The 13,996-nt window shown below is 36.5% G+C and overlaps 1 protein-coding gene across 1 annotated transcript; it reads right to left on the bottom strand.

The window, feature by feature from the left end:
* Positions 1–7,950: 7,950 nt before the first annotated feature.
* Positions 7,951–8,880, bottom strand: LOC106982909 (olfactory receptor 5H2-like). The gene has a single exon (XM_015081084.2). The coding sequence runs from the start codon at positions 8,878–8,880 to the stop codon at positions 7,951–7,953; it is 930 nt and encodes a 309-aa protein (XP_014936570.1).
* Positions 8,881–13,996: the final 5,116 nt, after the last annotated feature.

Here is a 13,996-nt window from a genome sequence, read left to right as displayed (position 1 = left end):
ATGCTGATGGTATTTAGATGGGGATTTCATTAGATGTGCAGATGCTTTGGGTAGTATGGACATTTTGACAATGTTTGTTCTTCCAGTCCATGAGCATGGACTGCTTTTCCATTTCTTACATCCTCTTCAATTTTTTTCATAAGTGTTCTTGATCTTTTACCTCTTTTGTAGGTTTATTCCTAGGTATCTAGTTGTTCATGGTGCAATTCCAAATGGAGTCAATTCCTTTATTTTTTTAGCTGTTTCATTTTTGGTGTACAGGAATGCAATAGATTCCTGCATTGATTTTATATCCTGCGACTTTGCTGAATTCATGTATTGGTTCTGGAAATTTTTTGGTGGAGTCTTTTGGGTTTTCTATGTAGAGTATCATGTTGTCTGCAAATAGTGAAGGTTTGAATTCTTCCTTGACAATTATCCAAATTGCCTTTTCTTTCTTTTTGTTGTCTGATTGCTGAGGCTAGGACTTCCAGCACTATGTTGAACAACAGTGGTAAGAGTGGACATCCCTTCATATTCCTGACCTTAGGGGAAAAGGTCTCAGTTTTTCCCCACTGAGGATGATACTAGCTGTGGGTTTTCCTTAAATGGCCTTTATAATGTTGAGGTGTGTTTCCTCTAAACCTACTTTGTTGAGGGTTGTATCAAGAATGGATGCTGTGCTTTGTCAGATGCTTTTTCTGCATGTATTAAGAGGATCATATGGTTCTTATTTTTTCTTTTGTTAACGTGGTGTATCACATTGATTGATTTGTGAATTCTGAATCACCCCTGCACTCCAGGAATAAATCCCACTTGAATGTAATAAATAATTCTTTTAATGTGCTATTATATTCAGTTTGCTAGTGTCTTCTTGAGAATTTTTGCATCCATGTTCATCAGGGATATTGGCCTGTTACTTTCCTTTTCATTGAGGTCTTTGTCTGGTTTTGGAATCAAGGTAATGCTGGCCTCTTAGAATGAGTTTGGGAATTTTCCTTCTAGTTCTATGTTTTGGACCAGTTTGAGAAAATAGGTATTAACTCTTCTTTAAATGTCTGGTTGGATTCCCCTGGTGGGCCATCTGGCCTTGGACTCTTTTGTTTGTTGGGATATTTTTGATTACTGTTTCAATTTCTTTGCTGGTTATGGATCTGTTCCAAATTTTCTATTTCTTCCTGTTTCAGCTTTGGTAGTTTGTATGTTCTAGGAATTTATTCATTTCTTCCATATTGCCCAGTTTGTTCACATGTAAGTTTTCATGGTATTCTCTTATAATTATTTGTATTTCTGTGGTGTTGGTTGTGCTCTCTCCTCTTTAATTTGTGGTTTTATTTATTCTGGTCCTTTTTCCTTTCTTTTTGATACATCTGGCTAGGGGTTTATCAATTTTATTAATTCTTTCAAAGAATCAGCTCTTAGTTTTGTTGATCTGTTCTGTTGGGTTTTTTTGTTTCTATTTCATTTGTTTCTTCTCTAATATTTGTTATTTCCCTTCTTCTTCTGGCATTAGGCTTTATTTGCTTTCCTTTTCCAGCTCCTTTAGGTGGCAGATTAGGTTGTGTATTGGAGGCCTTCTTGCTTCTTGAGATAAGCCTGCAGTGCAATATACTTCCCTCTTAGGACTGTCTTTGCTGCATCCCAAATATTTTGGACTATCGTGTTTTCAGTTTCATTTGCTTCTATGTACTTTTTAATTTCCTCTTTAATTTCCTGGTTAACCCTTTCATTCTTTAGTAGGATGTTTTTGACCTCCACATATTTGTGGTCTTTTGGAATTTTTTTTTTTTTTTTTTTTGGTGGTTAACTTCAAGTTTCATAGCATTCTGGTCTGAAAATGTACATGGTATGATCTCAATCTTTTTGTACTTGTTGAGGTCTGATTTGTGGCCCCAGTATGTGATCTATTCTGGAGAATGTTCTGTGTGCACTCAAAAAGAATGTGTATTCTTCTGCTTTAGTATGGAATGTTCTGAATATATCCGTGAAGTTCATCTGTCCAGTGTGTCATTCCAAGCCATTGTTTCCTTGTTGATTTTCTGCTTAGATGATCTGTCCATTGTTGTAAGTGGGGTATTAAAGTCTCCTACTATTATTGTATTATTGTCAATGAGTTTATTTATGTTTGTTATTAATTGATTTCTGTATTTGGGTGCTCTAAAGTTGGGGGTGTATTTTCGATTATTAGATCTTCTTAATATATATGTAGACTCCTTAATTATGACATAATGCCCTTCTTCATCTTCTGTTATAGTCTTTGGATAAAATCTAGTTTGTCTGATATAAGTGTAAGCACTCTGGGTTTCTTGGCCTCCATTAGCATGATAGATTTTTCTCCATCCTCTCACTTTCAATCTCCCAATAACTTAAGGTCTAAAATGAGTTTCCTGTAGGTAGCATATAGATGGGTCTTGGGGTTTTTTTGTTTTTTGTTTTGTTTTTTAATATTTCTTATACCCTATGTTGTTTGATGGGAGCATTTAGTCCACTTACGTTCAGGGTGATCATTGAAAGATAGGAGTTTTATGCCATGTGTTACCTGTAAACTTTGTGTTTCTGATGATGTTCTCTGTTCCTTTCTAGTCTTTGTCGCTTTTGGTCTTTTTTTCCCCCACTCAAAGAGTCCCCTTTAATATTTCTTGCTGGGCTGGGTTAGTGGTCACGAACTCCTTTAGTTTTTGTTTGGGAAACTCTTTATCTTTCTTTTTATTTTGAATGGCAGCTTTGCTGGATAGAGTATTCTTGGCTGCATATTTCCCCCATTGAACACATTTAATATATCCTACCTCTTTTCTTGGCCTACCAAGTTTCTATGAAAAGATCTGTTAATCTGATCTATCATCCCTTGTTAGTTAAGGATTTTTTTTTCCCTTGCTACTTTCAGCATTCTTTCCTTGTCTATTTTGTAAATTTGACTATGATATGCCTTGGCAATGGTCGGCTTTTGTTGAATTTAGTGGGAGTTCTCTGTGCTTCTTGGATTTATGTCTGTGTCCTTCTCCAGATTAGGGAAGTTTTAAGCTCTAATGTGCTCATGTAAACCTTCTACCCCATTGTTTCTCACTTCATTCAGTACTCCTATTATGCAAATGTTATTCCGTTTTAAAAGTTGCTGAGTTCCCTAAGTCTACCTTCATGATCCATTATCTTGTTTCCTTCTTCTTTTCAGCTTCATTATTTTCCATAATTGTGTCTTCTATATCACTAACTCATTCCTATGAGTCATGGCATTCTCACTGTCATGGCATTCATTTGGGTTTGCATATTGGTTATAACATTTTTAGTTTTGGTTTGACTAGATTTTAGCTCTTTTTCCCTGCAGTAAAAGATTCTCTAGTGTTTTCTATGCTTTTTTCAAGCCCAGCTAGAATCATTACAATTGTTTTAAATTTTAGTCTGACATCTTTCTTATATCTGTATTGATTAAATCCTTGGCTTTCATTTCTTCCTGTTCGTTCTTTTGTCATGAATTTCTCTGTCTTGCTATTTTGCAGAAAAAATAATAAAACAGAAATTTAAACAAAAAGTAAGTGAAGGAAGCTACGTCCTAGATGTGTTTTGGTCTGCTTTTAAGAGAAGCTTCATAGGAAAATAGAAAAAAAAGAAAAAAAGAGAAAAAATTAAAAAAATAAGATAAAAGAAAAAAATTTGCTCTTTCTGTATCCACAAAAAACAAAAACAAAAACAAAAACAGAAGGAAAAAAAAACCCAAAAGTAAACAAACAAAAAAAAATCCAAAGGAAGCTAGATCCAGTTTCCCCTAGAGCTGAAACTTTGCAGCAATCTATGATCAGTAGATGGTAGCACACGGAAGGGGTTTGTGGGGGTCTTCTTCTGGAGGAAACTGCAGATTTGATTCTCATGCCGACTTGCTCTAGTGGAGAATGGCTTGGAGGGTGCAGGGGGACAGGGGTTTGGTGTAAAGGTGGCACTGTTTAGCTCACTGAGGTAGATCAGTACTGTTGGGCTAGTGGTGAAAATGTCTTCACCCCACTCTCTGGTCTCTGGAGTGGAATGTTTGCACCCTCATAGAGTGCAGGCACCCCTCTTATTTTCCTGGCTTCTGTTAAATCTCTGCCTTTACCCTGGTCTGTGCCTGAGCTGTGCACCTGCAAGGTAGCACCACCCTCCTGTGTTTTATTTCACTCACAGCTGTATTTCAAAACCTCCACCCTCAGAGATCCCCCACTGCTTGGACCCATGCTGATCCTCTGGAGGAGGGTCTCACTGCACTGTGGCCGGTGCCAGTTTGTCCCAGAAAACAGTCATACATCTGCAGAGCAGCTTCAGCTTGGAGTGTATGGTAAATTTCTTTCTCTCTAGCTACTTTCAGGGGGATTGCTTTTCTTGTGGTAACCCAACACACTGCTCTCTCTGTGAAAAGGGCTCCCATCCTCTGCAGCACCAAGGCTTTTCTTTCCCTTATTTCCCCTCTCCACACCACATACCTACCATATTCTCTCCCTCAGATTATACAGATTGTTCTCTTAACTCTCACATCAATTCCCTAGGTGTTCAATGATTTGATGTTGGGGCTCCTGGGTGACTCAGTCAGTTGAGTGTCTGACTTTGGATTTTGGCTCAGGTCACAGTTGCATGGTCATGGGATCAAGCCCTACATTGGGAGCCAGATGAAGATTCTCTCTCTCTCTCTCTCTCTCTCTCTCTCTCTCTCTCTCTCTCCCTGTACCCCTCTCCCCTGCTCTCTCTCTTTCTCTCTCAAATAAAAAAAAATCTTACAAAATGATTTAATGTTGGGGTGTCTGGGTGGCTCATTCAGCTGAGTGTTGGCCACTTGATTTTGGCTCAGGTCTTGGTCTCACAGATTCAAGGGATTGAGCCCTGCATTGGGCTCTGCCTGACAGCATAAAGCCTGCTTGGGATTCTCTCTCCCCCTATCTCTCTGCCCCTCCCCTGCTTACATGTGCTCTCTCTCTCTCTCAAAATAAATAAATTTTAAAAAATGATTTGATGTTGATCTACTTATGCTGGAAGGGTGAGACAAGCCTGGGATCCCTCTTATATTCCACCATCTTAACTCCTCCTCCTATAGTTTCTTTTAAAAGAAATCAGCAGCATATCTTGTTCAAACTGTGGGTTGGTTTTTTGTTTTTGTTTGTTTTTTTTGCACAGGTATATATTTTACCTCTTTCCCAACATGGCACTGAAATGACAAAAATGAAGTAGGGAAATAGAAATATCTAACAGAGAATGGGGTCACATCAATGGTCTAGGTATTTTGGTGAATTTCTGGAAGGCATAGAGTAATTCATATTGCACCAAAGGTCAGACTAGAACAGAAGAATCCATAGACCAGACATGCACAAGAGGAGGCTGCAGAGAAAGTTTGAGCTTTGAGAAGCCCCCAACTTTTTGTCCCATACTCATAAAACCTAAAGCAAGACTTGACAGCATACTACACTTATATACTCAGCTTGATGTGAACCTTCTCACTCAAGGAAAATACTTAGGGAACTGGACTGTTATGATGGCAGTAGATGCTAATTATTTTATTATCAGGCTAGTCATTGGGTCGTGATAGTGAATGAACAAGTAAAGCTCATGACAATTAAAGGAAGCTATCAGTACACTGAGACAATTATACAACAACAAAAAAAATTTTAAACTACAGAAATATGCAATAACATGGATTTTCTCAGGGAAAAGCATAAAAACAGCTTGACTGTTATCTACTACTCTCCTTCCTAAGGCTTGGGGATATCCTTCAGGAGTGAATGACCTGGTCTAATCTTATGATACGGACCCCCAGATTATAGAATAATTATATCTTTTGAATGCTTCTGTATTTTAAAATATCTTTTAAGCTAAACAAATGTTTAAACCAAACATCAAATTAAATAGCTTCTCCCTGATATTTTGTCAAAGTCTATCCCAGGAGCCAATCCTACCTAGCAACAAAAACAAGAATAATTCACTTTAGGTGTGTTATATTTGAGATCGTCATTAAAGAAACAGGAAGGTGAGCTGGCCTGCAGCAGCCACCCTAGGACTGGTAATCAGCCAGTGATAAGTCAGGACTCATTGCAAGACTGAAAATGAGTGATGCTCTCTTACTGCATTCTGTGTGTTTGTGCTCTCAAATTCAATTCACTTTTACATATAGTCTGCAAATACTTATTTAGGACCTTGTGTGTAAGATAGAGAGACTAGGACATCTAATTTATAATAATAATTTTAAAAAACTTGTAGCTCCCAAATAAATATCATACAAGGCCAAGTATGACCTAAGAAGAATACACTGCTAAATGATTCAAATGTGTAAACTAAATGTTTCAAGTGAGTATTACTATTCTCTTCAAGATAATCTGGAAATGCATCATAAAAGCTGTAACATTTGACATAGATCTTGAAGAAAAGGCACCATTTCTCTGTGTCCTTTCTCTGTTGAGAGACCTGTATTAGCAAAAGCATGTACTTGAAAGAGAAAAGAGTCGTTAGAAAGCTTTCTGCAACTTATTTTTGGGTGTAACACAGGAGAATAGGGAGAATTGTAGAGGGAGAGACTTCAGAGTTAACTAAGGTTTTATTTGTAAGGACCTCAAATAATGCCATGGTGAGTAAACCAGGGTGAGGAACCTAGAGAGAGAGAGAGAAGGAGTAAATGGATGTGAATATCTGGAAAATATATATATAATCTAGACATACTCATGAACAGATAAACTTACACATGTGTATATATACAGATCTACATATATACTGTATTTACATATAATTTGTTAATAATGACAACCCATTAAAAGTTATTGAAAAGGGATATGATTTAATCAGAGTTGTTTATGAAGAATAACCTGGTGGCTATGTTCTAAAAGTAATAGTATCAATGGGATGTAAACGATAAGCAGAGTTTTGCAAAACACAGAAGCAGGGTCAGGGCCTTAGTGGTATCAGTAAGAATGTTTATGGAACTTCAGTGTTGAGAAAGGAAGAGCAGGAGTGGACTTGAAGATAGGACACTTATTACACTTTCAGTATGGAGTAGAAGGAACCTAATATTTAAAAACTCTTAAGACAGAAAACATCCAAAATCTAGTTCATTTTCTTGTCTTTCCCAGCCACCAAGTTAGTGGTCTGACATCATATTATCTTAACGTTATCTGAATTTTGGAAACATGCATTTGAAGCCCACGTGTCAACAACGCATTAAAAAAATACATGTTACTGATTTCTTTATCTTATAGCTTCATTCTTTAAAAAAAATTCTAGGAAGATTGACCATGTCCTTTTCTTCTCCATGACCATCCCACTTAACTTCTACAGTCTCCTCTCTTAGCTTTATGAATTAGTGAAACTTTTCAGATTACCCTGCAACATACAAACACAGCTAGAAAGGGCCTATAGAAAGCATCCTAGACAGTAGGAGGCAAATCCTCCCATCCAGTTTCTCATAGGTGCAACCTAGGCTAAGAGCATCTCTTACAACTTGGCTCGACCTTCCCTGTTTTAACTCCCTTCTCATATTTTCCTCATTGCTCCCCTGTTCCTTTTGATCCCTCAGTGATATGAGAGTTGAATCCCCACATGAAGTGAAATTCATCATGCCTCAAATAAAGTGGAATGAAAGATCTTTTGATGGCTAGCAGAATTTCTGGGATTTGTCTCTGTTCAAACACAAACCTGCCTCCACTCTAGAGTTAAATGTAGATGAGCCTCCAGGCTATATGGCTGTATAAGTATCAAATCATCATAATGAAGACCTATTCAGAAAAACTATATGATTATAGTACTTAATGATTTTATGAAACTATAATAAAGAGTATAGTATACAATACAGTATAAAATATTTTTGTCTTATGTTTCAGTTATTCTAGCATGAAATGAACACATTTAATAAACCATTAAACACTAGGCAATTACAATTGCAAAGTCTTTGCATACTAACCCATACAGAGCCACATCTAATCTGCATAATTTTGTGATGGTTTTAATAAAAAATAGATAATAATATGAGATCTAAACATTTCTTTTTAACATTTTTCTTAGTGAATCTATGACTTTTTTATTTCTTAGACTATAGATAATTGGATTTAACAAAGGAATTATGACAGTGTAAAATAGAGAGTCCATCATATCCTGATCATGTGATTGTGCAGATCCTGGGTGCACATACATGAATAGAAGAGGGCCATAGTATAAAGAAACAGATAAGAGATGGGCTCCACAGGTGGAGAAGGCTTTTTTTATGCCTTGCAGAGACTTCTTTTTTAAGATCATAAAAAGAATAAGTGTATAAGAAACCAGAACAATCAGAATGGTAAATACCTGTATTGACCCAGAGAAAATAAAAATCATCAGAATATTAATTGAAGGATCAGTACAGGAAATCTTAAACAATGGCATGATGTCACAGTAAAAATGATATATTATGTTAGAATTACAAAAGGTTAATCTAAATAAAAAACCTATATGAACTACAGAATGAATAAATCCACTTATAAATGATGAAACTAACAGCCAGATGCAAAGTCTATAGGTCATAATTACCGGATAAAGTAATGGTTTGCATATGGCTACATAGCGATCATATGCCATTGTTGCCAAGAGAAAACATTCTGTGGTGGCACCAAATGCAAAGGAAAACAATTGTGTCACACATTCAGAGAGAGTTATCATCTTACTCTTGGCTAGGAAGTTGACCAGCATCTTTGGGGTCACTGTAGATGATATCCAAGCATCCACAAAGGCTAAACTCCCAAGGAGAAAGTACATGGGAATGTGAAGGTGGGGGTCATTGTAGATGAGAGCAGTTAGTCCAAGGTTTCCCACAATAGTGATGATGTATATCACCAAGAACATCAGAAACAGAGGGATTTGCCACTCTGGTTGATACGTGATTCCTGTGAGAACAAATTTTGTCAACATTGTTGCATTCTTAGTATCCATATTGTTACTGGATGACCCCTGAAATGAAATGCCATAAATGTAAAAAGAACATTCACTAAGATTGTATTAAAAGAAAACTGGAAGAAAGTAGTTGAAATAAAGCCATACACTAACCAGAATGCATTTAATTTTATTTACTACTATTACTATAATATATGAAAAGTAATTTGGGGAATTGAGGTAATGGAAAATGAAATGATTTCAGTTCAAAAAAATGTACAGGAATTAACAGATTTAGAAACAAGGAGCTCCAGGCTCTGAGCTGTAAGCACAGAGCCCGACATGGGGCTTGAACCCACGAACCATAAGATCATGACCTGAGCTGAAGTCGGATACTCAGTTGACTGAGCCAACCAGGGACCCCAAGGAAAAACATTCTAAACATGATTACTAAATTCATGGGGATACCTGAGTTTCTGTGTCTGAAACATGGTTGAGGGTGTAGGGAAAAGAAGTTTGAATTATGATGAAATTAATTAAATTCCATGTGGAAGTCCTTGTCAAACTTTATTCCTCAGACAATAGGGATATTTTTAATTTTTAAATTAAATATTCTGTAATGTAAAAAATATGCTGCAGGGAGGGGAAACTAGAGTCAGGAATACTAATTAGGAAGCTCTTACTGTTGTTATTCAGTGACTCTCAAACCAGATTACACATCAGAATTTTCTGAGGAACTTCTTGTACAAAATACAGATTGTGAGGTATTACTCATTGTATTGACTTGGTGGGTAAAGAATGAAGTCTGATAATCTGCATGTAAAAAAATCCCTTCTAGTTGATTAAAGTGTAGGTAAAGTTCTTAGTTTATGTGTAATGTAATACTGGCAATGATGAGGAGGACAAAGAGATAAAAATAAATTAGAATGTAGTCCCTAGGACTCAGTGACATACTAGATGTGAAGGAGAGAGTAGACACATGATGACCAGGTAGATGGTCATTAAACTTGAGTTTGAACAATTCAGTTGGCCTGTTTGTGGAGAAAGAGCCCTCTGAATATCCATACTTAGTAGTATGAGTCTACTAAAGCTTAATAGAAACAATTGTTTGGGTGTCATTTGGGTAGCTGAAGGCATACTTACAGATGACCTATCCACTGAAGAGTAGATAAGGTAAAAAGAAGGACATGGAAAGAAACTTGAGAAATATATTAAAGAGGTTATAAAGTAGATACACATCACTTTCAGGTAGCTAAAAACTGAGGCTCTTTACCACATGAGTCTTGGTATCAGTCAAACACTACCACTATAGAAGTCAAAAGAGCCAGAAACTTAGTTTCCCATCCTCATAATACCTAGCTCAGGACTTGATCTAAGTTTGAATAGTTAGACTCACCCACTGACTTTGTCTAGAAATTCTGCTGGTTTTACTTGGAGTACATTTTTCTATAAGTTTTTTCAGCAGAATAAAATTGAGCCAAACTCTGGAACCTAGTACAGAAGACATAAATAACCAATAACCAACCAATGCCAAAATTCCAGTTGTTAAGTATATTTTTATATAGAATGGATTCCCTTAAGTGAAATCTAAAATCATTAGATAAGTGAACATTCTCAAATTTAATTTGTGTTGTGTACCTTTTAAGCATAAAGTAGGAAGAGCAGTGGAGGGGCATTTTCTATAAATCTCCTGCTATATATATATTTTTAAATACTCAGTGAAATTGTCAGGAGTGGGAGAAAGTTTAGAGGAGTTAATATGTATATGACTTCCCTTAAAACTTAAATCACAGAATGTGATCCAAAGAATAGATCATTTAATCAGGATAAACAGAAACATTTTCTTATGTAGTAAACATGACCTGATATTGAAATTCAGTTGAAATTATTTAACATTCTAGTTCACCAAAAATTTTAAAGTCATTATATTTATATTAGAAAGTCAATAAATTATGTTAAGATAAAAATTCCAGTTTTACAAGTATTTTGCTTATCCAGATTTAGTCACAAAAATAAATATACAGATAGCTAAGAGTTTTACATTTTTTTGTCTGCCATTTTGGCATCTGGTAAATTAATGTAAAATTATTATATATTGGGGTGCCTGGGTGGCTCAGTCAGTTGGGCGTCCAACTTCAGCTCAGGTCATGATCTCACAGTCTATGGGTTTGATCCCCGTATGGGGCTCTGTGCTGACAGCTCAGAACCTGGAGCCTGCTTTGGAATCTGTGTCTCCCTCTCTCTCTGCCCCTCCCCCACTTGTGCTCTGTCTCTCTCTGTCTCTCAAAAATAAATAAATGTAAAAATTTTCTTTAAATTATTCAGTATTTTGAATTTTTATATAAAGAATAATGAATGTTATAGAATTCATTTCTCTCTTACCCACATCCTTTAAGAAATGGCAGATGCTTTCTAAAGTAGAAAAAAATATGGTAGCACTGGAATGACAAAACATAGGTAGGAACACTGATTCATTTAAGAGACTTCAATTACCAAGTTCAGGAAAATGTTGTTTATATTAATTTGCCTTGAGTACAAGAGTCAACCAATTGTAGGGCTGTGTGCTTTTGCCAGAAGAGAAAGGAGTGAAGAACTAAAATTCCCTTAGTAGCAACCAAGGATTCCCTTTAGGACAAAGTTAAACTATTCTTCTGGGGGCATTGTAGATTTGAATTTGGATGAGAAGTCCAGGTGTCCCATAGGGCATTACAGACTCCGAAATCATAAACATCAAGTCATTGTATACAGTTCTAATTTTAACAGTTGAAATTACACTTTATGCTACTGTTTTCTACCACAGATGACACTTATGACAGGTTTATGCAAACTTCAATTTCTCTATAAATTTGGATGTTAAGAGTGCTTTGATTAGTATAGTCTTCATACATGATTTTAATAAGGCTAAAGTTCTGGATTCCCTTCAAGAGCTAACTCCAAACAAAATTGTCCTCATGCAAAATACAGCTGAGATTCCAGACCTACATATAACTTCCCACTTTAATGTGAAAATACATGAGAAATTTTACTAGGGAAAGGTCAAAGAGCAAAAGGAGAATGAAACAAAGGACCACAGTGGGATGTGGCATATATCAGTACTTTTCAGACTGTAATACAGTTGAATCGTGTGTGTGTGTGTGTGTGTGTGTGTGTGTGTGTGTGTGTTCTGAAAATGCAGATTTTGCCTCAATAGGTCAGGAGTGAGGCCAAGAGTCTTCATGTCTGAAAATGTGATGCCTCTGGACATGGCTTTCCATCATTGGAGGGTCTAGATGATCTCAGAGCTAGAAAATTGAAGAAACAAAAAAAAATAGATTTGCAGTGCTGAGTAAAATGGTTCTATCAAAGCCTTATCTGTGGACTTACAGAATTCCTTATCGACTGTCGTGATATTCCATGCCCATTGCTTCTAATTAAGCAACTGACTTCATAGCAAATACAGTGTGGCAATGTCCCCCTGATAATAAATTACCTCATCTTACTATTTTCCCCACCATCCTGATACAGGTAGCTTGCTAGATAGATGGGATCATCTTTTGAAAGTCAGTTACTGCACCACCTAGATGGCATTACATGCATAGTTCAGCAAGACTCTCCAGAAGCCTGTATATTTTCTGAATCAATGTCAAATACATAGTACAGTCTCATAGCTAAAATTCATGAGTCCAGGAATTGCATAGTGAAAATTGGAATGGTACCACTCGCTATTACCACTAACAACACACTAGCATAATTTTTGCAAGTCTTCTTATGCCTTTATGCTCTGCTAATATAAAGGTCTTAGAGCCAGAGGAAGGAATGCTTCCACTAACACAGGCAACAATGATTCTGTTCAGCAAGAAGCTAAGACTGGCACTGGGCCACTTTGTGTTCCCCCTTCTTCTGAATCATCATGTAAAGAAGGGAGTTACTCTGCTGTCTGGTGAGACCACTGAGAAATTGCACTACTTTTCCACAGTGAAGATGAGGACAAGGAGGTTGTTCTTTGGTAGTGCCATTCCCTGTAATTAAGGCCAATGGAAAACTCCAACAAACCAATCCAGGTGGCATTTCTAATAGCCAGACACTTAAGGAGTAAAGATAAAGAAGTTTAATCAATGAGTTGTTTGCTATAGAATAAGGGATTGTGGAATGGATAGTGGAAGAGATAATTGTGAACACCAGCTATGACTACATGACTAGTTACAAAATGAGAAGTGTAATTGCCGTAAATATTTACTTCTCAGAATATATTTGTGTATGTGTGTCTGTGCATGTTTACATACCAACATCTTTGTCTATTTATATCTGTGTACATGTATATATAACAAACATTTTTGCTTTCTTTTCACTCATATTCTCTTATCCTGTAAAATAAAATGAATTTATATCATGGTAATTAATTATTGTTAATTTGACATCATAGTGTTTAAGTTACCAGATATCAAAGAAAAGAGTAAGCATCACTCAAGGATTTTAACTCATTTTCTAGAGAAGGGGTTAGTGCATTTTCAGTTTTACGCAGCATAGTTAAATTATGTTAGGTGGAATTATGACTTTGCTATTGTCCTTACTTGGAGTTTAAGTATGGTTTAAGAAATTGTGTGTGGGTGCCAGGTTGACAGTGGGTGGACTTGTGACACAGTTTGTTGTATGTGCCAACATGACCAGTCCACAGGATGTCTAGATAACTGATTAAATATTATTTCTAGTTGTATGCATGAGGGTGTGTCCAGAAGAGATTGGTATCACATCAGTGGACTGAGTAAAGTTGATGGCACTCCCTGATGCTGGTGGGCATCATGTGATCCATTGTGGGGCTGAATGGAACAGAAAGGCAGAGGAAAGTTGAATTCACTCTGCCCAACTGGGTGATCTGTGATATTTACCTCCGTTCTCAGTACTTCAGACTTGATGTAATCTATATTATCCATAGGTTCTCCTATTCTCACATTTTAGAACTAGAGCATTGTCTTTCCTGGCTCTCAGCCTTGCAGACAGAAAATCATGGGACTTCTCAGGTTTCATATTCATGTGATCCACTATCTTATAATAAAGTCTTCAGATATTGATAAGATATACGTACCTTATTGGTTCTGTACTCTGGACAACCCTGAGTAATACCAATAATAACTATACACTTCGTGAACTTTTTTCTTTATTTTGCAAAATAGAGGTAAATATGATGCAACTGTTAACC

Source organism: Acinonyx jubatus, chromosome C2 (assembly GCF_027475565.1).
Source record: "Acinonyx jubatus isolate Ajub_Pintada_27869175 chromosome C2, VMU_Ajub_asm_v1.0, whole genome shotgun sequence".
In the NCBI taxonomy this organism is placed as follows: domain Eukaryota; kingdom Metazoa; phylum Chordata; class Mammalia; order Carnivora; family Felidae; genus Acinonyx; species Acinonyx jubatus.
The sequence above is the reverse complement of the archived record's forward strand: the minus strand, read 5'-3'. Positions and strand labels throughout refer to the sequence as shown.

Coding starts and splice junctions, on each gene's coding strand:
- LOC106982909 (XM_015081084.2), bottom strand. CDS start 8,880: ATGGATACTAAGAATGCAACAATGTTGACAAAATTTGTTCTCACAGGA.